General features: G+C 43.2%; 1 protein-coding gene across 3 annotated transcripts in view; it reads right to left on the bottom strand.

Moving 5' to 3' along the window:
- Positions 1–26669, bottom strand: part of SLC45A4 (solute carrier family 45 member 4) — a 114217-nt gene that overhangs the window by 32289 nt on the left and 55259 nt on the right. For all 3 annotated transcript variants that reach the window (XM_073330014.2, XM_073330013.2, XM_073330015.2), the window contains one exon: positions 16833–17438. In XM_073330014.2, the coding sequence (XP_073186115.1) occupies positions 16833–17076 (244 nt within the window). In that variant the 5' untranslated portion in view covers positions 17077–17438. The remainder of the gene's footprint in view (positions 1–16832; positions 17439–26669) is intronic.

Raw genomic sequence — 26669 nt, 5'->3', positions numbered from 1 at the left:
AAACTGTTTTTTACTAAGTGTGCTTATTCTGATAAGCAAAAAAGGAAAGAACAGCCAACACTTGGGAGAATAAACTGACTCTGCAACTGAACTTTAGTGACCAAAGAAATCTTAAATGTTCAGCTACTGGATGGAGTAAAAGAAAAATAAGTACTGCAGTAATCAAGACAACTAAATGGTCTACCGGACCTAGTACAGTTCTGTTATGTACTGAAGTTCAATACAAAACAAAAGGAAATATGTATTTGAGACTCAGATTGAGGCACTTTAAATGTAGTTTCTTAAATTTTGTCTAATCTGCAGAGTGCAATAGAATTGTAATTATATTTTAGTCACACCATGAGACCTATGTAAGACACAGCAGGTATGCTTGTCATTACTATTGATTGCCCAAAAATGTCTGGCTATGCATGACTGCTATGCATGACTTTCCAAATGAGGAACTGCTATGCATAACTTTCCAAATGAGGAAACAAAACAGAGCGAACTCCACAATCTATCCAGTGCAGCTAACTTTTGCCCATCATAAACTCTCTGATATCTGAATAGCAAAGGCATTTTGTACTGTTCATCTTAAAGCCTAGAGCAGTGTTATAAATAGAACTAGAACTCTAACGTAACAAAAAATGGGGGAAACTTTTCTGCACCTCCAATTAGTTAAGTGGAAGTACAATTTTATATTGTATTACATTTTACTGGCTCAGAAAAGGCTCAAACTGAAAAACACAGGAGCCAGTTAAGGGACACAGAAGAGAACAGGGTAAAAGGATATGCAGGTGAAAGTAACCTTGACAATTCTTCTCTAAATGAGCTTTTAAACATTAAAACAAATGAATAGTGCGGATCTGGTGTTTTGAAACCAGCCATGCTGCTGGTTTCAGAAACTGGATCACTGGGTTGCAGTCCCCAACCATATCAATCATCTGCAAGAAGATAGCCCTCAGGGAGCCTGAGACCTGTTCATTAAAGTGACCCCAAACCAGTTTCTTCAAAACAAACATTGTTTAGGATTCCAAAAGGTACATATGAAGCAGAAGAAAGGATTAACGCAATAGAAGTTTATATGCAGCTGGTCGCACCTAAACTTTACCCTTTCCTTGCAAGTTTTGGTAAGCTCCGCTTAGCCCAGCTTCCTCCATCTCTGGGCTGCAACAGAGACCACCCTCCTGCAGTTCTCTGTCCCACATGTCCAATCAGCTGCTGCCCTCTCACCCCATCCCTGCAGGCAGGGGTTAAAGATTTAGTGTTCTTTTGATATTTGGCTCTCGCCTTGGAAAAATAAGCCTGTTAAACTGGGTGGAGACAGGCAGGTAGGCATGTTCCAGTTAATAGCTCACTCATTGTTCTCTTAAAGACCCGTGGTATTGCTCCTGGAGATATCTTCTCTTTGTCAGTGTTTCCTTTCCCGTTTGCTTCTCCCTACCAGCCTCCTTTGTTTTAACTCCAAGCAGTGGAGCAGAATATTTCATGCAAACAAAAAAAAACAATCCCCCCAAACAGATCATAGAATCATAGAATCATAGAATCTCAGGGTTGGAAGGGACCCCAGAAGGTCATCTAGTCCAACCCCCTGCTCAAAGCAGGACCAATTCCCAGTTAAATCATCCCAGCCAGGGCTTTGTCAAGCCTGACCTTAAAAACCTCTAAGGAAGGAGATTCTACCACCTCCCTAGGTAACGCATTCCAGTGTTTCACCACCCTCTTAGTGAAAAAGTTTTTCCTAATATCCAATCTAAACCTCCCCCACTGCAACTTGAGACCATTACTCCTCGTTCTGTCATCTGCTACCATTGAGAACAGTCTAGAGCCATCCTCTTTGGAACCCCCTTTCAGGTAGTTGAAAGCAGCTATCAAATCCCCCCTCATTCTTCTCTTCTGCAGGCTAAACAATCCCAGCTCCCTCAGCCTCTCCTCATAACTCATGTGTTCCAGTCCCCTAATCATTTTTGTTGCCCTTCGCTGGACTCTCTCCAATTTATCCACATCCTTCTTGAAGTGTGGGGCCCAAAACTGGACACAGTACTCCAGATGAGGCCTCACCAATGTCGAATAGAGGGGAACGATCACGTCCCTCGATCTGCTCGCTATGCCCCTACTTATACATCCCAAAATGCCATTGGCCTTCTTGGCAACAAGGGCACACTGCTGACTCATATCCAGCTTCTCGTCCACTGTCACCCCTAGGTCCTTTTCTGCAGAACTGCTGCCTAGCCATTCGGTCCCTAGTCTGTAGCTGTGCATTGGGTTCTTCCGTCCTAAGTGCAGGACCCTGCACTTATCCTTATTGAACCTCATCAGATTCCTTTTGGCCCAATCTTCCAATTGGTCTAGGTCCTTCTGTATCCTATCCCTCCCCTCCAGCGTATCTACCACTCCTCCCAGTTTAGTATCATCCGCAAATTTGCTGAGAGTGCAATCCACACCATCCTCCAGATCATTTATGAAGATATTGAATAAAACCGGCCCCAGGACCGACCCCTGGGGCACTCCACTTGATACTGGCTGCCAACTAGACATGGAGCCATTGATCACTACCCGTTGAGCCCGACAATTTAGCCAGCTTTCTACCCACCTTATGGTGCATTCATCCAGCCCATACTTCCTTAACTTGCTGACAAGAATACTATGGGAGACCGTGTCAAAAGCTTTGCTAAAGTCAAGAAACAATACATCCACTGCTTTCCCTTCATCCACAGAACCAGTAATCTCATCATAAAAGGCGATTAGATTAGTCAGGCATGACCTTCCCTTGGTGAATCCATGCTGGCTGTTCCTGATCACTTTCCTCTCATGCAAGTGCTTCAGGATTGATTCTTTGAGGACCTGCTCCATGATTTTTCCAGGGACTGAGGTGAGGCTGACTGGCCTGTAGTTCCCAGGATCTTCCTTCTTCCCTTTTTTAAAGATTGGCACTACATTAGCCTTTTTCCAGTCATCCGGGACTTCCCCGGTTCGCCACGAGTTTTCAAAGATAATGGCCAGTGGCTCTGCAATCACAGCCGCCAATTCCTTCAGCACTCTCGGATGCAACTCGCCCGGCCCCATGGACTTGTGCACGTCCAGCTTTTCTAAATAGTCCCTAACCGCCTCTATCTCCACAGAGGGCTGGCCATCTCTTCCCCATTTTGTGATGCCCAGCGCAGCAGTCTGGGAGCTGACCTTGTTAGTGAAAACAGAGGCAAAAAAAGCATTGAGTACATTAGCTTTTTCCACATCCTCTGTCACTAGGTTGCCTCCCTCATTCAGGAAGGGGCCCACACATTCCTTGGCTTTCTTCTTGTTGCCAACATACCTGAAGAAACCCTTCTTGTTACTCTTGACATCTCTGGCTAGCTGCAGCTCCAGGTGCGATTTGGCCCTCCTGATAACATTCCTACATGCCCGAGCAATATTTTTATACTCTTCCCTGGTCATATGTCCAACCTTCCACTTCTTGTAAGCTTCTTTTTTATGTTTAAGATCCGCTAGGATTTCACCATTAAGCCAAGTTGGTCGCCTGCCATATTTACTATTCTTTCGACTCATCGGGATGGTTTGTCCCTGTAACCTCAACAGGGATTCCTTGAAATACAGCCAGCTCTCCTGGACTCCTTTCCCCTTCAAGTTAGTCCCCCAGGTATCCTGGTATTTTTTCCACCTTCTAGTAACAAAGCATTACACAAAAGCTCACATGAGACACAGAGCAAATAGGTGCAACTCCAGAGTTCATCTGCAGCTTTCACGTGATAGGTGTGCACACTACTGTGACATTGCACTGTGACATGGGCAGCTCTCTGTCTGGGTGGGCCAGGACCCAGGATTGCGCCAAACATTTCCCTTTTCTTAGCTTCTGAAGCAAGGGAGGCCTAACAGGTGAGACTAGAAGTTAACAGTCTTCCTCTGGATAGAGTCTGGGGTCTCCATCTCTCTGTGCTGGACGCTGCTTGTGGCTGGTAATTGCACGAGCCAGTGACTGGCTTCTCTCCCTGCCCAGTGTTTTCAATGCCCCTTACCGCCTGAGAGCTAGGCATTTTTGATTGGCTCAGCCATGTGGCAGAGGCAAAACGGAGTTTTCTCCTCTACCCCGCAGAGATTAACCCAGAAGCTGTTCCTCTTTCTCCTGCTCCAAGCTCATACCCAGTAGCCAAACATCTCCCACAAACACACCATATCTGTCCAAGACCAATGCATATTTGGGCATGGGCATTACGGTTACCAACCTTGCCGGATTGTCCTGGAATCTCCAGGAATTAAAGATGTCATGTAGTGAAACCTCCAGGAATATGTCCAACCAAACCTGGCAACCCTAAATTGGGCAGGCTGTCCAGGCCTGCAGTGAGTCTCCCTAGCATGTCTATGTCTACTTCTGAAAACTACACCTCTCTCTGACCCAGCCCCCACTGCTGGTCTAGGTTTCAAACACAGACTAGGCAAGCATTTTCCATTTCTCAGCCTCTACCTCTGTGCTGCTGGTTATGGGAGCTACAGTTCTGAAGTTCCCAAAATGGCTGAGGTGCTACATATGAGATTGGGTGGGGGATAAAAAGAAAAAAGAAAAAAGACTCTAGTAAGGAATTCTAAAGCCTGAACATATGGTTTCATACTACCACTGACAGAAGAACAGAAATCACCACCAAACAAAATGAAACTTGCTTGAAAGTCTTCCTCTTCATCCATAAAAGAGATGAAGAAACAGTGGTTGGGCAATAATTTTTCTTAAGTCAGCATAACTGCTAACTAATTGCATTTGGCATAGACTCATAGATATTAAAGGTCAGAAGGGACCATTAGGATCATCTAGTCTGACCTCCTGCACAACGTAGGCCACAGAATCTCACCCACCCACTCCTGCAATAAACCTCTCACCTATGTTTGAGTTATTGAAGTCCTCAAAGTTTAAAGACTTCAAGGTGCAGAGAATCTTCCAGCAAGTGACCCGTGCCCCATGCTTCAGAGGAAAGCGAAAAACCCCCAAGGCATAGAAGTGTGCCTGGAATAGACACGCTTTAGCTGTTCGCTCTTAAGATCTTGTGTACAAGTAAAAGGTCATGTCATATACATGTCCTAGATCTTTCCAGGCTTCTTGTATAGCCCATGAGATTTAGCTCTCCAACTAGATTCTTCAACTCTCATTAGAGAGCAAGAGTGCATTCTCATGTGTAACTATACTGAAAAAATTAGAACAAGGGAAATAATTCATCTGTTTCCTGATTGAGATTTTCAAATCCATCTAGGAGATTCAGATAAGTTTCATTAATCACAGTGGAAAATATGCCTATACCCCTGCACTGCTTGAAATTCAGCCTCCATTTTAAAAATATTTTAAAAGATTAATTCGAGGCTCATACAGGCTTAACGAACATGACGCCAGCTCAAGTCCTCATACTACCTTGAGCTGAACGTCTGGCTACTTATCGCTGGTGTCTCTGAAGCCCAGGCTCAAAGTTGTTTATGAAAAAGCAGCATTTTATGCCGCCTGTGCAGCTATTTTCCTGTAAGTGATGTGGTTATCCCACAGCTGTCAACCTAAAGGCTTCCAAAGGGAGTGGCACTAGCATTTTGCTTAGTATGAGGTAAAGTATGTGCTCTATTTCCTACAGGCACCTGTAGGATCAGAAATCCCATAGAATTATATTTTGTGACAAAGCTCTGTCCTTGTCTCCATGGGTCCCATGTTTCCTGGTGGATTTCGCTAGCCTCAGAGACTCCCTGTGACCCTGCATGTAGCCCTTCTCTCTCTAGAGGCAAGGGTCACAGCTTACTGAGCCATTTTCATCATAAGCCAGCAAGGCAGGCGAGGAAAAGCAACCCTCCCTCACACAGTCTCTGTTGTCTCCCAGTCTCAGTGATTAATTGGGAAGGGAGGGGGAAGCCCGGGCCTGCCCTCTACTCTGGGCTGCAGCCCAGGGACCCTAATAGTAGCAGCTATGGTAGCTGACTTTTTTGGAAATAGGACATGTACAATTCCCTGGGCCACTCCCCCACAACAGCCCCTACTCAATATCTCCTTCACCATTACCTCAGGGCCTCCTTCCTTACACCGGATATGGATTTGTATTACTTAGTTCCTCCAACAACATGGTTTCCTCCTACAGCTCCTGACACGCGCACCTCACTAACTAACTGGGAGGCTTTTAACTAGTTCCAGCCAGCCCTTGATTGGCTTCAGGCGTTCCAATCAACCTAGCTATCTCCACTGTTTTCTAGAAAGATCTTAATTGGCCCCATGTGTCTTGATTAACCTGAAGCAACTGCCATTTGGTTACCATGGTACCAGGGATTTGTTTAAACATACCTGTTCCTCACTACTTTACTATAGCCATGTGGCCTTGCCCTGTCACAATTTGCATACCACTTCAGGATCCTTGGATGAAAAGGTGCTTTCAGAGAGTTAATCTGATGCTTATAATGTTACATAGACCCCTCTCTAAGAAAATAAGACAAATCACAGATCATGTCCCAGGTACTGATTTTATGTCACAGTAAGTTATTTAATAATAAAAATTAGATTCACAGTACGAACACAACTAATTTGATCCTTGGCAGTATGCACAGCAACATCTATTAATTTTGAGACACCCCTCAGGGGCATAAATTACCAGTCGTCTATTTTTAAAAAAAAGAAAAGTGATGGGTGGGGATGTTTCAAGATGTTTTTAATATTTGCCTCAGGTGCACTGTTCACAGTATTATACGTTCACCACCTGAGACACGTATTAATGGAATAAAACATCATATTCTTTAGGGTCTTGGGCTATAGATAAAGTTATGGCTATATGCCTAAAATCTGTTTTAGAGGTTTTATTCAGTTAGTAGTAGTCTTTCCATTCTGGACTCCCTGCCCCACATAGTGGAAGAAATAGAGAAGGAAACTGAAGAGCTTAAATTTTTTTCCTTGAGTTTCAAATACAAATATTTTTTTCCCCTAGCTCCCAAATCTCTATTTTGCATGAAGAATTTTTACTCAGGACAATAATCAGAGCCTAATTCACCAGCTGTATTTGAAAAAAAAGGTAAGGAGCCCAGGTTACCATGAGCAACTTATAGACTGGGGAGGTGGGAAGCAGGCCATAGCCATAACTTGAAAACATCTTTCTGAAGTTTGTACACTTACTATCCAAAGCACACTAAAGGCAATAGAGAGATGCCCATTGATTTCAGTGGGCTTTGGCTTAGGCCTAAGAACTTCAAATGGCTCTTGGTTTTCCCTTCATCCTTCCTTATTACTTTGTCATTATCATTTTGATTGTTTCAAAATTAGATGTGGGACAGGGATGGTCTTTTCATGCACGACGACTGCACAACTTCTCCAACCACAAGCTTGTAATATTGCCCAACGCATCATTTTCATTTGAACAGTTTTGCCTGCACCTGGGCTATAAGATCTTTTGAGCAGGGATCACAGATCCTTAGGTTTGTGAAGTACCCAGCATGCTATTAGCACGTCTCATTGTGCCTAAGTTGACAAAGGCAGACCAGAGGACAAAAAGGCTATTCTACATGTAAATCAGTGAAAAGTGAAGTGCTTTCTTGATTCTACAGTATATGAGAAAATTTTCAGACAAAAATAACCCATTGTATTCTGCTTGAGTTGGTTCCACCTCTTTATTAGAGCCTATTAATTAGAATCAAAGTATTTGTTTCCTGAAATACTATTGCTTAGCATCACTGACTAAACATTATATTCAGAGGTAAGCCTGAAACAAAACGTGAATATTTAATGTGCAAATGGCGAAAGTTTACAATAAGTGGCCATTTATTCCCACATTACAATGTGATATCAGACATCCACTTGAATATGAAATGATACATAAAAAAGTTAGAGGTACTGTTGTACTAAAGCATGAATTTCAAAACATGAAATATATCAAAGACCCATTGGGCAGCATCACCTGAAATGGGTACCCCTTATTCATCACCTTAGAGAAGGAGGGATTAGAGTTTGTCTCTCTTTTAGGGAAACTTTCTTACATTTCTAAGTCACACAAAGGGTAGATGGGATAGTGTTAAAAATGTTCACTTGAACCTTAAGTAAGAGTTCACTTATTTCCCTTTTCTAAAAGAAAGAGTAATACATTTAATAATTTATGCTGCTTTAGAAAGAGGGAGAGTGGAACATTTCTGTTGCTGACAATCGGTTCTGTGCTTATTAACTATTCATAGAATACTCAATGGCATGGGGAAAAGCCTTTGAAATACAATAAAAGCTTAGTGAGTCACTTACCATATTAACTATAAAAACTGTTACAGTGACTATTATAAACTTCAAATTTTATAGACACTGCTGAAACACTATCACTCAATTGCAATGTTATAAACTTCACATTAAAAATATGATACATTAACAGTTACAAGATAGATTTCTTACACTGGAAGGCCTTAAGAATCTTCCTGATTTCATGGGCATACAAATTTTACCTTTTAAGAAAATGGTGAATAGATTTACATGAATTAACAAACCCAGCAAGCATTTGTCTGTTGGCCACATTATGCATACATTTTCCTATTTTCTAAGGATGTGAAAAGTGTTGGTAACAAAGGCCATGCATAAACAGTCTAACGAATTATCATTTTGTCTGGTATTATGAACCAAATCACTTTCTAGTTTAAAAAAAAAAAATCTAACTTAGTAAGTTTAGCAAAGCAGCATCAAAACTGCTCACCCGGTTTTGTTCTTTTCAAATCATTTCAGTGGTGTGGTAGACAGATCCACTGTAGGAACTGTTTTGACTGAAGGAAAATTTATACCATATAGGGTTAAATTTTAGAAGAGCGTTAATAATGAAACGACATCATTTGTCTGGACGGAGCATTTTGTCTGGACCAACTCATAGTTAGTATAGTTTGAAAATACTTGTGTACACACACACAAAATTCATGGAAATCCACCAACTGTGCATTTATTGCGATTTCTGCAGTCTTTTGAAGTGTGCTAAATTCAATGCTAGTTTAGTTAGTGCGGTCTAATATTCTCATATATGCAATGCTGCCACGTGCTACTTTGGGATAGCAGTTGAAGGACTACCAAACTGCCTCGGGGGGCCTCTGTGGCCAAACTATCTGTTGACCTTTGTGCCCACCAGGAGTCAAGCTGGTCGTCTCCCCACTGTAAAATCTGGCACAGTGCCAGGATCAGCCCATTTGCTCCTGGATTCCAATATAATGGCATTACAGTGATATTACTCCAAAAGCCTTTACAACTTGCCTTGAGCAGCTATTTGGCACCACGTTAAGACCCAAGATCTCCTTGCCATATGGACAGAAGCATCAGTGCAGCAAGCTCTTGGGGCCAGCCACCATGATAAAGGGGTGTTTGTGGACATCACTATTCAGATTCCCATGATGGGGGTCACAACTGGAATACTGCCCAGTAATGGATAAAGAAAAAACTGCTTAGGAGAACTTGCATTAAAGCCAGGGAACAATCCAGCTGTGGAAATGTAACCTGTAAATTTTCTGAGGCACTGACAGGTTTAAGCATTTATACCACCACCACCCCTAAGCAAGTTGGGGACCCTGGGCACTCTACACAAGGACAAGCAGCAAAAACCATCACAGGAGGAACATGGAGAGCAGTGAAACGCTTTTCCCAGAAAGCCAGAATTGCTTCAGAAACCAACTGGGTAGGAAGCCCGCCCAACTGCCAGCCAGACACTCAGGAGGCAGATCCTAGGCATGTAAGTATCTATCTTTACAGTTTATTATTTTACCATACTACCATTCTAACTTCTGCTCCGGATGCTCCAGGGCTGCAACCAGTTCTGGTGGATGTGAACTAGGACCCTTTGTCTCTAGCCCCTGCCTCCCTCAGCCCACACAGCATGATGCAGCCACAACCTATACTCCACCTCCCCTTGCGCAACATTTGAATAATTCAATCATTTAGTTTTGCAAAATTCAACAATTTAAGACCGTCATTATGAGGAAAAAAAGGTTGGTTAGTATTCTCAGTTGACACGAGGCGGACAAGGTACTAAGACTACAGCTCCCTGCTGAGGTATGTATGCCCTGATGTACACATTCACACAGGAAAAGTTTACCTTGGGATAAAGGTTGGGGGGGGGGGGGGAAACCATCTTGGTGAATAACTTCACAGAGCATTCCGTCCACCCTTTGCCTTTTTGAATAAGGCTATTCTCTACCTCCTAGTCCCCCACCTCACTGTAATGCCATCAAGAGTCAGGAAAGCCTAAAGCAGGGGTCTCAAACTCAATTTACCTTTGGGCCAGTGCCAGACCTCAAATCCTCCCAGCGGACCAATAAGGTCACTGAAGATGGTGCTCAGAAAAGAAAATGTTTATATTGTATTTTTTATTTTGAATTTCTTAGAAATAATAAAAAGGTCATACAACTTGATACAATTCTTCGCCTGCCGGAGAGTTTTCAGTGTTTGCCAGACACCTGGCAATGCTTCAATTCTGTTAGTTTGTAGATGTTTGGCCTCAGTGACTGAGCAGTTGAACCCTTCAGGATTGCAGCGAGGTGGGCATCAGAGAGTGGTGTTCGGTATTTTGACTTGTTTATATTCATTGTGGAAAAAAGTGACACTGCCTCCATGGCTGACTCTGCCTGGCAACTAGTGATGATACCTCTGTCCCTCTGCCCCAGCCAATGGGAGCTGGGGTGTGTGTGCAGGGGCGGCACCTGCAGCAGATATTGCTGGCAGCATAGGTCTCTCCTCTGCGGGCCTCAGCGGGGAGGTTCTCAGGCCGCAGATGGCCTGCGGCCAGGACTTTGAGACCCCTGGCCTAAAGGAAACGGGGATTGCTATCCAGTTCACCTCCAGAAGCTCCTGCTAATCCCTCTAACATCACAGAAGTGCCTCCAAGGCACAGCATAGACTGCAGTGTTGAAGGGGGAACAATGCTATCCCTCTTCTCTCCCCTGCCCCCGCTCCTCCCCCCCAGCCTCCCAGGCATAACTGCAAACCCAAATGGAATAGACTGAACATCCAAAAATCCCCATCTAACCCTCCTCATGCACCCCACTTACCAACTGATGTTCCCCTCAAGAATGGGAAGAATCTCAGAGAGGGGTAAATACATATTTAAAAAAAAAGATTGACAAAAAACCACAAGTGATTCCTACTTCCCCAACCACAGCACTTGCAGCTGCCTGACCCTCAAGGACAGGGCCTTTATCAATGGCTGGCTAACCTGAGAGGGGAGAAATGAAAAACTGGAGATGAAGTGTTAGAACTCACTGCAAATGCTCCAAAAAACTGAAAAATAAGGGAGAGCTAGTTGTTTGAGATCAGAGAGGAAAGCTATCAAGAATGTGAGCGAGAGATGAAGTGGCCAGAGACCGCACTGTCATGGCAAGAGACACTGTAGTGAGAGACAGGGACATGCAGAGGCAACACATTGAGGCAATACAGAAGCAGAATGCTTTGCTACAGCATTTGCTGCTAGAGGATGTACATACAATTCAGTGTCCTCAACCAGGACATAGCCATGTTCTCCTGCCACTGGACACAGGGTACTAGGAACACTGGCATATGTTACCTGCTATGCCCCTACAGCAGTGTTTCCAAATACTATTCCCTTCTGGGCCAAGGTCAGGGCAGGGAGAACAATTGTACCTGGGAGCCCAGCTCTTTCAAGTCATCATCCGAGAGTGCTAAAGGAGTTGGCGGATGTGATTGCAGAGCCATTGGCCATTATCTTTGAAAACTCATGGAGATCGGGGGAGGTCCCGGATGTCTGGAAAAAGGCTAACGTAGTGCCCATCTTTAAAAATGGGAAGGAGGATCTGGGGAACTACAGCCCAGTCAGCCTCACCTCAGTCTCTGGAAAAATCATGGAGCAGGTCCTCAAGGAATCAATTCTGAAGCACTTAGAGGAGAGGAAAGTGATCAGGAACAGTCAGCATGGATTCACCAAGGGCAAGTCATGCCTGACTAATCTAATTGCCTTCTATGACGAGATAACTGGTTTTGTGGATGAGGGGAAAGCAGTGGATGTGTTATTCCTTGACTTTAGCAAAGCTTTTGATATAGTCTCCCAGAGTATTCTTGCCAGCAAGTTAAAGAAATATGGGCTGGATGGACTATAAGGTGGATAGAAAGCTGGCTAGTTCGTCAGGCTCAACGGGTAGTGATCAATAGCTCCATGTCTAGTTGGCAGCCGGTATCAAGTGGAGTGCCCCAAGGGTTGGTCCTGGGGTCGGTTTTGTTCAATATCTTCATTAATGATCTGGAGGATGGCGTGGACTGCACCCTCTCAAATTTGTAGATGACACTAAACTGAGAGGAGAGGCAGATACGCTGGAGGGTAGGGATAGGATACAGAGGGCCCTAGACAAATTGGAGGATTGGGCCAAAAGAAATCTGATGAGGTTCAATAAGGACAAGTGCAAAGTCCTGCACTTAGGATGGAAGACTCCCATGCACTGCTACAGACTAGGGACCGAATGGCTAGGCAGCAGTTCTGCAGAAAAGCACCTAGGGGTTACAGGGGACGAGAAGCTGGATAGGAGTCAACAGTGTGCCCTTGTTGCCAAGAAGGCGAACAGCATTTTGGGCTGTATAAGTAGGGGCATTGCTAGCAGATCGAGGGACTTGATTGTTCCCCTCTGTTCGATATTGGTGAGGCCTCATCTGTAGTACTGTGTCCAGTTTTGGGCCCCACACTACAAGAAGGATGTGGAAAAATTGGAAAGCGTCCAGGGGACTGTAACACATGACTTATGAGGAGAGGCTGAGGGAACTGGGATTGTTTAGTCTGCAGAAGAGAAGAATGAGGGGGGATTTGATAGCTCCTTTCAACGATCTGAAAGGGGGTTCCAAAGAGGATGGATCTAGACTGTTCTGTCATCTGCTACCACTGAGAACAAGGAGTAATGGTCTCAAGTTGTAGTGGGGGAGATTTGGGTTGGATATTAGGAAAAGCTTTTTCACTAGGAGGGTGGTGAAGCACTGGAATGCGTTACCTAGGGAGGTGGTGGAATCTCCTATCTTTGAGGTTTTAAAGGTCAGGCTTGACAAAACCCTGGCTGGGATGATTAGTTGGGGATTGGTCCTGCTTTGAGCAGGGGGTTGGACTAGATGACCTCCTGAGGTCCCTTCCAACCCTGATATTCTAGGATTATCTGACATCCCTGATAACTTTGAGCCCTGACATTACCCACAGGAAGACAGAAGAAGAAGAGGCAGCAGAGGAAACAGATGTACAGCTGTACATTTTCAGGCCTGAAATTCAATGTAACAGCAATACATATCCCTGACAGTACTAACCTGGCTCTTGCCATTTTCTAGTGGATACCTGGCTGGCTGCTCAAACTGCTGAGCAAGTCTCTGTACCTCAGCTTCCCACCCACTGGCAAGGCTCTCTCTCCCCCTTGCTCTCATATTATTGTGCAAAATACAACATGCAGGTATAATCTCAGGCTTTTTTCCCCCTGCAGCTTCCAACCTAACCCATTAACAGTGCCACCTTCCTTTCAGATAGCCAAACGCACACTCCGCTGTCATTCTACAACTAGTGATGTGACAGTTAAATAATTCCTTCCTTCCATCCAAGCAGTCTGTGAATGAAGCAGAGGATAAGCCAGGTCTCCTGGGATAATCTGAGCAATCTCCACACTGTTAAAGCCCATAGCGATCCTGGGGGCAAACGGTCCTTTATCCCTTAACGTAAATAGGCCTGAGTTCCAAAAGATCCTAGCATCATGGCCTTTCCAGACCATCCTCCATTTGTGTATGTTAATCTACCATGGGTAATCAACCAAATCATATAGCACCATGGAGAAATACCTCTTTGTTTAGAAGCCGACCTCGTGCAGGGGGCAGACTGTAGGCACATGGGTTCCATCAGTTGCCCCAGTGCAGTTTGGAACCCCATGTGTGCAAGCCATCAACAATCTCCTGAGCATTACCAAGCTTTATAACCGACTGCAGCAGTACCTTATGGATGTCAAGTGCCTGCATGACAATAGCCCCAGCAGTTGATCTCCCTTCTGCTGAATTAGTTGGCTATGGACTGGTATCATTTAGAGGTGGCTAGCTTCCAGATGGCAGCGGTGAGTGGGGCACTGTGCTGGTATGCTGCTATTGCAGCTCTGGAGCTACTTCAGCACAGATATCCAAAAAAGGTTGCTTTCACCACCCTGAAATTCTCTCACCACTTACTTGGTCATCCCAGGTGTATAGAACAATCCTTTCCCATCAACAGATGCTGGCTTCCCAAGCCCTGAAATGGCACCGCATGAAGCTGTTCCAGGAACAGCTTTGTTGTCGTCATTTTCTTCCTCATCCCCCTTCCTGTCACTGCTGGAGGAGCTGCTATGGCTACGCCATCTGCTTGGTGGTGCAGCAGGCAAAGTCCAAACTAAAGCTACTCAGCTTAAAGAGGTCAAATAAAGCCCAAGCAGCCTCTGTATATTTGTGGTTCCAAGCATAGCAATGCAGCCAACAATTAAAAAAACGTTACTAGCCTGCCCAGAAAAAGAGGAAGCATGGGATAGAGAGAATGGAATCACAGATTTTTTTTTGGTTTGGCCTCAAGTCCCAGAATTCCACAGGTTTCTGCTATGCATCTGACAATGTTTGAAGAAAAAAACCCAGAGTATACAATGCACAGCAGTGACGCAAAGGATTGTGGAATACCTTCCCAGATAGCCATGCGCTTAGTATGCTGCATGTACATGATACAAATTGAAAGAGGGCAGAGCTGTCCTGTGTGCATGCTATTGGTATGGCTTCTGTATAGTGCAGCAAATAGCAAGTGTCAACTGAAGACAAGCTACACTCTACTCCTCCCCTGCCCATTTAGACAAGGCCATGGTTCTCCTTCAGCAACGATTGTTTACTTTTGATATAACAGTCACTCAGTTTCAGCATGTGCACATACCTTAATAGTTCAGTTGTATCTTTTAATCATAAAATGCTGAAATATATAAAGTTAATAACACATGAAAAAACACACTGAGTGTTACTGACTCACATCTTCTATTACTGTACAACCATTCAGCACTGTCAAGTTACCATATAGATTACCTGTTGGGGCAAGCCTAGGGGAAAAAAATGGTTTGAAGTTGTGAGGAAGGGGGAATTAAACATCTAATAAATTCATGCAGGACTGGAAAAACAACAACAACTAATGTGCCAATATTTAAAGAGGGTATATTGTACGATCCACAAAATTATAGCCTCATTAACCACTGATTCCACAAACCAATCTTCAGGTTTCCAAATCACATAGGAAGGTCAAAGTAGGACTTGATCAAATGTGGCAGTGTCAGGTAATGAAGCAATACTGTTTTAAGCTGTATTTTAAAGCATATCGATATTACATACAAATAATTCACAGGCACCACTAAGCCTGCTCAAATTCTGTCCTCTTCCCATTCACCACTTGCTACAGCAAGGGATACTGAAGTGTTTATTAATCTAAAACACTTAATACCTGGCCTTCATCTTTGGTTAGAAAGTCTGGAGACTCATGTCTTTTAATGAGACCAGCAATTATTTGTGAAACTGGCACAAACACTTCCTTAATATGCAAGAAGCAGAACCGTCTACACTCATTTTAATCCTCATTTTATTTCTATTACACAATGCACTGTGGACTGCAGCAAGGATGGCCAAAGTTGCTCTGTCCATTAATGGACTTCTTGTTGGCCCTCTTGGCTGGTAACAGGAAATCCTACCGACCTCCTGTACCAACAACACTGACCTAATTAAGGGACCGAGTTGTTGGCAACTAAATTGCAATCTAGTTTTAAAACATGCTAATAGTTTAAATCAGCAACTTTATTTGAGCAAACAAAAACTGTTAGATGTTTAGTTAACATTAGCCATGGCATATTACTTCAGAGCTACACAACTTAATGACAGGTTTCAGAGTAGCAGCCGTGTTAGTCTGTATTTGCAAAAAGAAAAAGAGTACTTGTGGCACCTTAGAAGCTAACAAATTTATTTGAGCATAAGCTTTCGTGAGCTACAGCTCACTTCATCGGATGCATTCACAACTTAATGTTGACCATGGATCCATTCTATCTTCATTTTGAGATTTTTCAGACTCAAGCATAAAAAGTTAAAATATAGTTTAACATTCGGAATGACATACGATGTAAGTGAGAGGTTGAACTTGGTATAAGTACTCTCTCCTTTTCCTCATGTGCCAGTTGCCTATTGCATAATATGAGCAAGTTCTTGGCACAGTATTGCTTTGTATCTTTAAACATAAAAAAAAAGAAAGATACCAAGCAAGAGCTTCACTGAATTACAGGTAAGATAAAAGGTTCACTAGAAGCTCAATATAGAACATACAATATTATATAGCTCAATAGTTACTGTCAAAGCCAATCCACACAATAGTCTCAGCATTTTCTTGGGCAAAGTAACCTGATTAAATTTCCCAGTTCTTGTGTCAAGACTACTGAAAACAAGTTTGTACCTAAAGTCCACTGGACTCAATATTTGTCCAATACGTTAAAATGGATATCTGGATATAATCTGACACGATTTGTTCTTAGTGTATTTTTAAAAACTTTACACATTTGAAAATACATAGGTTTTATATATTTGTACTGACAACTTACAATATTAGCAAAAAATACTTGGTACTTTTCCCTCAAATCTCCTATAAGATTAACCCTAAGTTAACCCTAAGAAATAACAAGAAAAACAATTATACAAATGGTATATGCAAGTTCAAAGTGTTTAACATTTTGTTAAAGGTTACAATTAGTCAGTAGCAGAGCCAAGAATGAAACTCAGATGTTCCAATTTACAGCCGATTGCTCTAGCTGTAACAAAACCACTTCTTCCTATGGCATTAACCAAAAAACATTAAGAACAAGCAATGGCTTTGTTTAAAACAGTAGATTAGATATGAAAAGAATGTACTTACCAATTTGCAACAATACCGGGGTTACCAATGCTGTCTCCATGGCATAACAGAATTCCCTGCCAAACATCACTGCGCCATGCATCACCCACAGGCGTATTGGTATCCGGTTTATGGATCCTTCGCTAATAGTCTCCTCCCTACTCTCATTCTCTTTGTTTGCTGGTTTCTGAAGATCTGTCACAGGTAGCTCTTGAACTTGCATAGATTCTGAGTCAGCATTCTGGGGAGCCATTTTCATTACCATAAAAATATATATTTATTATAACTCTATAAATAATACTATCATATCTAAGATGTCTTCTCTTTCCACTTCTGTTGTGTTCCTGATGCAAGTAATGCTTATATTCCTCTTGTACAGATAGGTACTTCACAACTTCTCAGGTAGGTATGAAACAAAGAACAGGAAGCTACTTAGTAGGAATTTCAACATATGGCTTGCTAGTTTACTGTGAATTAGAGTTAAAAATCCATAATTGCCATTCAGTTAATACCAGTTTCATAATTATTATTGACAAAGTGCCGAAGTTGTTATTCTTGCTACGCAGAGGTGGAAAGGCGACACAAAAAGGTGCTCCACTGTTAATCCCCATCGAGTGGCTGATTAATCTGCAACAAAAGTGAAGTGCAGACCATTAGATATCTAAGCAATAGGTGTCAAGATGCCACCACCCTTTGGAATGTATACACTAAACAAACGTTTTCTTCACTATCAGCACCCCCGTCCAATATAGGGCCTTTTATCCCAAAGCACTTTAAAAACAGCTAACAAGCTTCACATCACACATCATTAAAATGCAGCTGCTGTTTAACGGCACTGAAACATTACTCTACAGTTTCGGGCATGAGTTGAAGGTTATTTAAGTTTGCTTAGATTACTTGCAGGAGAAAAATCTAAGTGTAATTACTATATTTAGGCTTTGGCCAGAATACTAGGTATAAGACTCAGTACACTAACTTCTCACTTAACGTCCTCCCACTTAACGTTGCTTCAAAGTTAAGTCGCTGCTCAATTAGAGAACATGCTTGTTTAAAGTTGTGCAATGCTCCCTAGGAGTGGGGAAGCGCCGTGTCTCCGCTCCTCCCCCACCTCCCAGAAAGTCCTAAGCGCTGCCAAACAGCTGTTTGGTGGCGCTTAGGACTTTCCGGAGGGTGTGTGTGGGGGGGGAGGAGCGGGGATGAGGCATGCTCAGGAGAGGAGGTGGAATGTGGGTGAGGGTGGGAAGAGGTGGGCCTGGAGTGGAGTGGAGACGGGAAGAGGCGGGCCTGGAGCATCTCCCGGCAAAGTTGGCACCTGTTCTTCTCCGGGTAAGCTGCCACTGCTGCTGCAAAGGTGCTTTCTAGTGTCCTTGCCTGCAGCGGGCTGTGCCTGTATGGGGTAAATTAGGGGCACTTCCCAACCACAGTACCATACAGTACTGCACAGTATATAATGCCTTTTGTCTGCTCCAAAAAAAATTTCCTTGGAACCTAACACTCCACATTTACATTCAATCTTATGGGAAAACTGGATTCGTTTTACAGTTTCACTAAAGTTGCATTTTTCAGGAACATAACTACGTTAAGTGAGGAGTTACTGTAATTCACAAGTTCTTTTGTCAAGTCAGCTTTAGGTTCCATTTAAGAGATGTCACAGCATACTCCAACACCACTCTCCAGGACACAGGTTCAATGCTGACAGATGGGACCACCACTTACTGACTCACCAAATACCACTTCCTGAAACACCTACAATGGCCCTCCCAGATCTCAATGGAAGAAAGTACTATGCTTTAAATATTTGAGATCCACAATTGTCATTTACACTAAGCACACAGTAATATCCATTATCCCACAGTTTCCTCCCCAAATCTCCATAATACTTCAAATACATGATCTATTGTACAGGTTAGTAGACGTTGACTTCCATGGTTTACTTAACAAATCTGAATACCCAAGAGTTTAAAAAAAAAAAAAAAAAAAGAAAGTGGAGCATTCGGTTAGGAAAAACTTGATAGTCTTTCCTGTAACAAATTTAAGCAGAAATGTAAAAAAGTCACTCAGCTGGGAAGAAACTTTTGAAGTTCAATATTTCAATATTGAACTTTGAATATGTCATGTCCCTAATGCTTACCTCTTCCCCCCATAACACCAAGACATTCAATCACAGCTCTGTCCTGGCACCATAGACCACGCTGCGCCCCAGAAGCTGCCAGCAGGTCCGGCTTCTAGGTGCGGGGGCTTCCTATGTGGCTCCATGTGCTGCCCTCACCCCGAGTACTGGCTCTGCACTCCCACTGGCCGGGAACTGTGGCCAATGGGAGCTGGGGGGCACGCGTGCCTGCAGGTGAGAGCAGCGCACCATTGCCTGCCACGCCTCTGCCTAGGACCTGAACCTGCTGGATGCTGCTGGGGCACAGCGTGGTCCACAGTGCCAGAACAGGCAGGAAGCCTGTCTTAGCCCCCCCGGCTGTGCCGCTGACTGGGAGCTGCCGCAAGCCAGCCTGTGCCCTTGCCCCCGCCCAGAGCCCCCTCCTGCACCCCAAACCCCTCAGCCCCAGCCCAGAGCCCCCTCCCACACCCCTGCCCTTGGGGCTCCAAGATGCTCCCCCTCACTGGGTTTCAAAGCCCAGGCTCCAGCCCAAGACCAGATGTCAACACTGCTCTTTTTAGCCCTGCAGCCCAAGCCCCATGAGTGCAAATCAATTGCTCTGGGTTCAGTCTCTGCACCATGGGTTTTTCTTTGCAGCAGAGACACACCTTTATAATATTCATGGAATTCTCTCTGAAGTAGAAGATATTTGGAAGGCATCTGAAGGAAGCCCAAGTGGTACTTAGTTTATCAGATTAGAATGTTTTTCCATGCATAGGGGCAGGATCAACATGCAAGTGGGAGAAGGATGAGGGTGGGGGCTGGTATCATTGGCAGAGTGAAAGGGATAAGGAGATGATGAGATCAGAGAGTTAGGCCAGGATCCATTTGAGCAAGACCCTGAAGGTGAGACTAAGATGATTAAACTTGATATGGATGGCAAGGGGGAGTCAGATTCAAAGAGTGGAGTGACAGGCTGTGATTGACAAGGGATCCTGGTTTTCTGTGATAATCCTGCTCCCCCCTCCAAAATTATCCAATAAACCCCCCCATAAAAATCCATGTTTTTCTGTGATTAAAATGAAATGCTGAACTTGAGTTTCCCTCGCACATGTGCTCTCTATATATCATCACTGGAACACAATGTTTTATTGAGATTGTTACAATTTTTAAGCAAGCTCAAAGCCTACCAGTGCCATCAATCATAGTAAAATAAAATTAATGGAATTGCAATTTGTATTTCTTACATATACCAAATACTTCTATGTATTGGGCTCAGGCTGTCAGCACTGGGTCAGTTAATATGGAGAGCTGGATGAAAAACACAGTATAATGCAGTTTATTTTTTCACAAAACATAAAAACTAAATGGTTTTCTGTTAAAATGTAAGTTCCATGTTTTTCCACAGCAAATAGATTTCTAGGATCTCTGTTGAACAAAGAAGAAAATGTTAACAGCTGCATTTTTCTTGTCTCTTTCCAGTATAATCTGTGTATCAGAGAAAGCAGTAATGATAATCAAGACAAGCGACCACGGCATGGTCAGGTTTTATCCACTGAGACAAGACAGGATGACTAAAAACCCAACACCACCTGCTTGATGGTTAAGGATTACAATGGGTTTCCCTCACTGCTGCAATTCAATTCCAAATGCAAATCTAGCACAAAAATACTATCTTGGAAGGGACTATCACATCTTCATAGTGAGGTCTTTTGCAAGACTTAAGTATAAACACAACTAGTTTATTTTAGAATAATCCTGCTTCCTCCTCTCCCCAAAAGTTATCTTTGCAGTGACATGAAGATTAATACAAGAATAAAGTTTGCCAGGACAAGAGGTTAATGCTCATTTACAGAGCCATGGGGGTTCTTCCTTACAAAGATTCCAGGTTATAACAGGTCACTGGTTTAGCGATCACTTGTTTCATTTTACTGGATCTGAAGGCTGTAGGGAGAGATTAATTCCTCTGAATCACGCTCTGCTCTTCTCCCCGCCCCATGGCATGTGGAAATCAGAAAACAGGAATACCAAGTACATTAATTTCTTGCCTTTGGGGCTAGCTAGGGTTGCCAACTTTCTAATCAAAACAAAACTGAATACCCTTGCCACACACCCTGCCCTGAGGCCCCGCCCTTCATGCCCTCCCTCCCTCCCCACTCGCTCTCCCCCACCGTCACTCACTTTTGGGCTGGGGCAGTGGACTGAGGTGCAGGAGGGAGTAAGGGCTCTGGCTGGGGCCAGCAATGAGGGATTCAGGGTGTGGCAGGGGGCGAGGGCTCCGGCTGGGAGTGTGGACTGGGTGCAGGAGGGGACTCAGGGCTGGGGCCAAGGGAATTGGGGTGTGGGCTCCAGTGAGGCCAGGGAAGAGGGGTTTGGGGTGCAGGAGGGGGTTCCGACCGAGGGCAGGGGTGTGGGAGGGGGTTCAGGGTGCGTGCTCTGGCCAGGCAGCACTTACCTCAGGCAGCTCCCAGTCAGCAGCACAGCGGGGCTAAGGCAGGCTCCCAGAAGTGGATGGCACAGCCAGCTCATAGGTGTGGGGGCCAAAGGACTCTGCACGCTGCCCGTGGTGGCAGGCACCGTCCCACAGCTCCCACTGGCCGCGGTTTCTGGACAATGGGAGCTGCAGAGACAGCACTTGGGATGGGGGCTCCGCACGGAGGCTCCCTAGCCCCTGCGCCTAGGAGCCGGACATGCCGGACGCTTCTGGGAACTGTGGGGAACCAGGGCAGTCAGGGAGCCTGCCTTAAAAGTCCAGTTGGCAGCGCAAAGGGGTTAATAGCCTGGTCAGCGTTGCTGATGGGAGCCACCATAGTCCCTTTCTGACTGGGCATTCCCGTCAAAAACTGGATGCCTGGCAACTCTAGGGCCAGCAAACAATGGGGAAAGTCGCAAGTTTTCTAGAAACATCATAAAACTTAATAGCTGAGAAGAGTTACTATAGTGGTATCATTTCAGAAGTAATTATTTGAAAGACAGTGTTTGTGCCCATTTTTCAATACAGTAAAGCCTCAGTTACACAATCCACCACACACACACCCACACACACCCTTCTTCCCTTATTTGGGACCGGACGTATGCAATCAGGCAGCAGATACAAAAAAAAAAAAAAAGAAAATACAGTACTGTGTTTAATGTAAACTACTAAAAAAAAAGGGAAAGTTTAAAAAAAGATTTGACAAGATAAGTAAACTGTTTGTGCTTGTTTCATTTAAATTAAGATAGTTAAAGGTGGCATTTTCCTTCTGCATAGTAAAGTTTCAAAGCTATAGTAAGTCAGTGTTCAGTTGTAAACTTTTGAGACAACCATAACATTTTGTTCAGAGTTATTGTCATAAATATAAAGGGAAGGGTAAACCCCTTTGAAATCCCTCCTGGCCAGGGGAAAGCTCCTCTCACCTGTAAAGGGTTAAGAAGCTAAAGGTAACCTCGCTGGCACCTGACCAAAATGACCAATGAGGAGACAAGATACTTTCAAAAGCTGGGAGGAGGGAGAGAAACAAAGGGTCTGGGTCTGTCTATATGCTGCTCTTGCCAGGGACAGAACAGGAATAGAGTCTTAGAACTTTTAGTAAGTAATCTAGCTAGGTATGTGTTAGATTATGATTTCTTTAAATGGCTGAGAAAAGAATTGTGCTGAATAGAATAACTATTTCTGTCTGTGTATCTTTTTTGTAACTTAAGGTTTGCCTAGAGGGGTTCTCTATGTTTTTGAATCTAATTACCCTGTAAGATATCTACCATCCTGATTTTACAGGGGGGATTTCTTTATTTCTATTTACTTCTATTTTTTGTAAAAAAAACTGAATGCTTTTTTCATTGTTCTCAGATCCAAGGGTTTGGGTCTGTGGTCACCTATGCAAATTGGTGAGGCTTTTTATCCAACATTTCCCAGGAAAGGGGGGGTGCAAGTGTTGGGAGGATTGTTCATTGTTCTTAAGATCCAAGGGTCTGGGTCTGTAGTCACCTAGGCAAATTGGTGAGGCTTTTTACCAAACCTTGTCCAGGAAGTGGGGTGCAGGGTTTTGGGAAGTATTTTGGGGGGAAAGACGCGTCCAAACAGCTCTTCCCCAGTAACCAGTATTAGTTTGGTGGTGGTAGTGGCCAGTCCAAGGACAACGGGGGGAATATTTTGCACCTTGGGGAAGTTTTGACCTAAGCTGGTAAAGATAAGCTTAGGAGGTTTTTTCATGCAGGTCCCCACATCTGTACCCTAGAGTTCAGAGTGGGGGAGGAACCTTGACAGTTATGAATAACTTCCATTCCCGAGGTGTTCGTAACTGAGCTTCTACTGGATTATGAAAATCCTTTTACTAGTGTCTAGGGCTCAAAAAAAAAAAAATCTTACATTTCATGCAGCTTCCATTTAACAAAGCAGTCTATTCATTTTATTTTAAATATACCAATAAGTAGCACAGGCCAAATTTCAATGTTAGAATTACTTTGTTCCAGTTCTGTTCAATAATACTAAATCTCAGTTATACTTTTAGAAGCAATGAGTTTGGTTTACATTTTACCTGGCATTCCAGCAGTTTAGGCATTAAAACAGCTGGCTTCCCTTCCTTGAGCAGTGCAAGCAGAGAGGCATAGTAAATTGATGGCAGTGAAGGTCCCTGTGTAAAACTAGAATGTTATGAACAAGCCACATGGCATCTTAAATGTAAAGGAGGACAGAGTCAGCATATTATGCTAACTTTGTAAAACATTTGGCTCAGGAAAACTAAACTATTCCTCCACCCTGCCATCTGAGTTCACCAAGCTTTTTATCATTGTTTTTGTATCATACCCAGCATCGTAGTATCTCTGCTTGTCCAGTACAGCAAGAGAAAACAGTATGAACGATTCTACTACATTTATCTCCTGCCTACCTAGAGGTAATCTTAATAAGCACTGTATAAAAGGTTGGGTAAAAAGCCACAAGACGCTTTAGATACGAACAATTCTAAAGGGGTAAGGTGTGTACTGGGGAGGATGGACTGCTAATATAATAGCTCTTTTCCAATTCTGATTTCTAGGCATACTAGTATTTTACCTTGACCTTTAGCCAAATAAAGACAGTAACAACTATAAGTTTAGTTAATATTTCAACAGGAATATTAAGTGAGCATTATTTTGTAATATATATATATATCTTCCAGTGCAAGTTCATCTGTGCTAAGTTTTTTCACAAATATCATGAGAAACATGAGACTTCTAGAAGGGTGGTAATCTTATAATTTCGTGTCAAGGTTTTGGGTAGACTAAAAAAAGAGAACAGTTTTTTTCTATCTTTCACAGCTTTCTGGTCAAGCATCTACCACATCATCTGTTGTGTTGGGGGTGATGCTGCCCAGTGAAGGATTATGGAGATGGTGAATGTCTGTCCACCCCTGGCTTATAATCTGTGGCTCCGGAGCCACATGTGGCTCTTCAGAAGTTAATATGCAGCTCCTTGTCTAGGTACTGACTCTGGGCCTGGAGCTACAGGTACCAACTTTCCAATATGCCAGGGGGTGCTCACTGCTCAACCCCTGGCTCTGCCACAGGCCCTGCCCCCACTCTACCCCTTCCCACCCCCTCCCCTGAGCCTCCTATGCCCTCGCTTCGCCCCCAGAACCTTCTGCATGCCACGAAACAGCTGATTGGGAGGTGCGGGAAGGGAGGGGGAGGCGCTGATGGGTGGGGCTGCCAATGGCCAGGATGCACTGGGAGCAGGGGGGGCTGCTGACGTATTACTACGGCTCTTTGGCAATGTATAGTGAATTAGTGAATATAGTAAATTCTGGCTCCTTCTCCGGCTCAACTTGGCCACCCCTGCTATAAGCAGTAGGAAAAATAACTGGAAGTTGAGGGAGGTGGCAAGGAAAAGGACTAGTTACACTGGATCAAACTCAAGGTCCATCCAATCCAGTGGATTTTCTCCAATGGCTAGTAGTAGGTGCTAGAGAAGTGTAAAATGCTCAAACAATTACACAGTAATATGTATCAGGCAATTGCCTATGAACCCTCATGCTTCACAGCATGTATTATGCTTTCTAAGAGAGGTAGGCAAATATTACACTTCTGCATCTGTGAAGCTCTCATTAAAGAGATCAGAGTGCAACACATCAATCCCAAATTGGTGAATTCAGGGGAGCATAGTTACCACTGTTTTCCTCCAGAAAATTCTAATATTGAACATATTTTAAACGTTTGTTCAAAGTAAGCAAAATAACACTGATGGGATGCAGAAAATGGATCGTTCTACGAACAGTCTCAGAGAATACTAACAATCATCCCCGTGGTTAGGACTAATATTCATCCCCTGGAGTTGGAGATTCCAACTTTTTTCTTTTTCTTTTTTTTTTTTTTTTTAAATAAAGTAACCGGGCTTTGCAGATCCAGCTACAATCTGCTGAAGAACTGTCCTTTCCTTGTAATGCAGGACACTTTCTCCATTGATGCTTTGTATGTGTATGGCTTTCAAAAAAAGAGGCTAGACTTTAGCCTAGTCTAAAAATTTAGACTGCATTCTTTAATAAGCAGTTTTACAAAAACCTAATAAAAATGTACTTTCAAATTTTTCCAATGGAATTAAATATTTGCTTGGTGTGTTTACAGTCCAAACATTGCTGCAAGAGTGAAACCGCTAGTATATTTTCATTAGCCGAATTAAGTAAGAGGCTAAGTAAACTATTCAAACTGAGTATTTTAAAGATAAACTAACTTTGTAGATTATCACAAGTAAGGACATTTGATAGCCTTACAAGTGCCCCTTTGTAAAAGGAAGTCATAGAATATCTATTGCTTCTCTCCATTTAAGGGGGGGGGGTGGGAATGGGAGATAATCTGGACTTCCTTCCACAATTCTGAGTATTTAAACTTCCAGACTATTTAATGAAGTACACAAGAGAACTGGTAAATGGTCTATCTGACTTAAAGTTCATTGCTTAAATACAATGCAGAAATTCTGTAGAAGTTTAATAAAAGGTTTAAAATAACCCCTCGTCCAATGGTACCCAAAATAACTTATTTTATAAAGTGACATGTTTGCTAAACTGCATGCCTGAACTCCTTAGCCAGAGAGGTGTGCTTTTGGGATATATTGCTGGGTGTTTCTGAACATTCAGGGACAATATTGTTATGATTTGCAAACACAAGGGGAGAAGCGAAATACAATTGTTGAAGTCAACAACTTCCTCTATTGTCCTGTTTGAAATTTAAGGGTAAGGGATGCCAAAACATGTGACTTTGCTAACTCAGTAAACCCCGGCTAATGAAAACATGTTTACCATATATTTGCTAAGCTCGAATTGTACTACAGATCAATGCTGTGGATACAATTATGAGGACTATCCAGGTGCTAATTCCTTCCTCTATTAGAGATTTGTTATTCTATATTTTAAAAGCAATACTTAAAAGTTAAAAATATGGAAACTCACAAAAAGAATAGTAACAGATACCAGAGAATATAAACAAGTATACATAGTTGCAAGCAAGAGGCTCTCTGAAAGATACAAGTTCTAGCCATTGGAAAAATGGGATCACCCAAAAATATTCCTTGTGTTCTAGTCTGATGCTATAGTTAGCCCAACAACTTTCCTAAAAAGCCTTTAAGCCCACTGGTCTGCTTGTGAGTTTCTCACCCACCCTGATTTCCAAAACCGAATATTAAATATAAACAGAAAAACAGGGCCATTATAATACAAGTGGAACAGCAGCATGACAGTTCTACAGTTGTGTTAGGGAGGGAAGATGGACAATGACTCCTCTGCAGCAATCATGATATTAAGAACTTCCTCGACTTCTCTCAA

The sequence above is a fragment of the Lepidochelys kempii genome, chromosome 2 (assembly GCF_965140285.1).
Source record: "Lepidochelys kempii isolate rLepKem1 chromosome 2, rLepKem1.hap1, whole genome shotgun sequence".
Lineage (NCBI taxonomy): Eukaryota > Metazoa > Chordata > Testudines > Cheloniidae > Lepidochelys > Lepidochelys kempii.
Note: the sequence above shows the minus strand (reverse complement) of the source record. Positions and strands in the feature narration are given on the sequence as shown.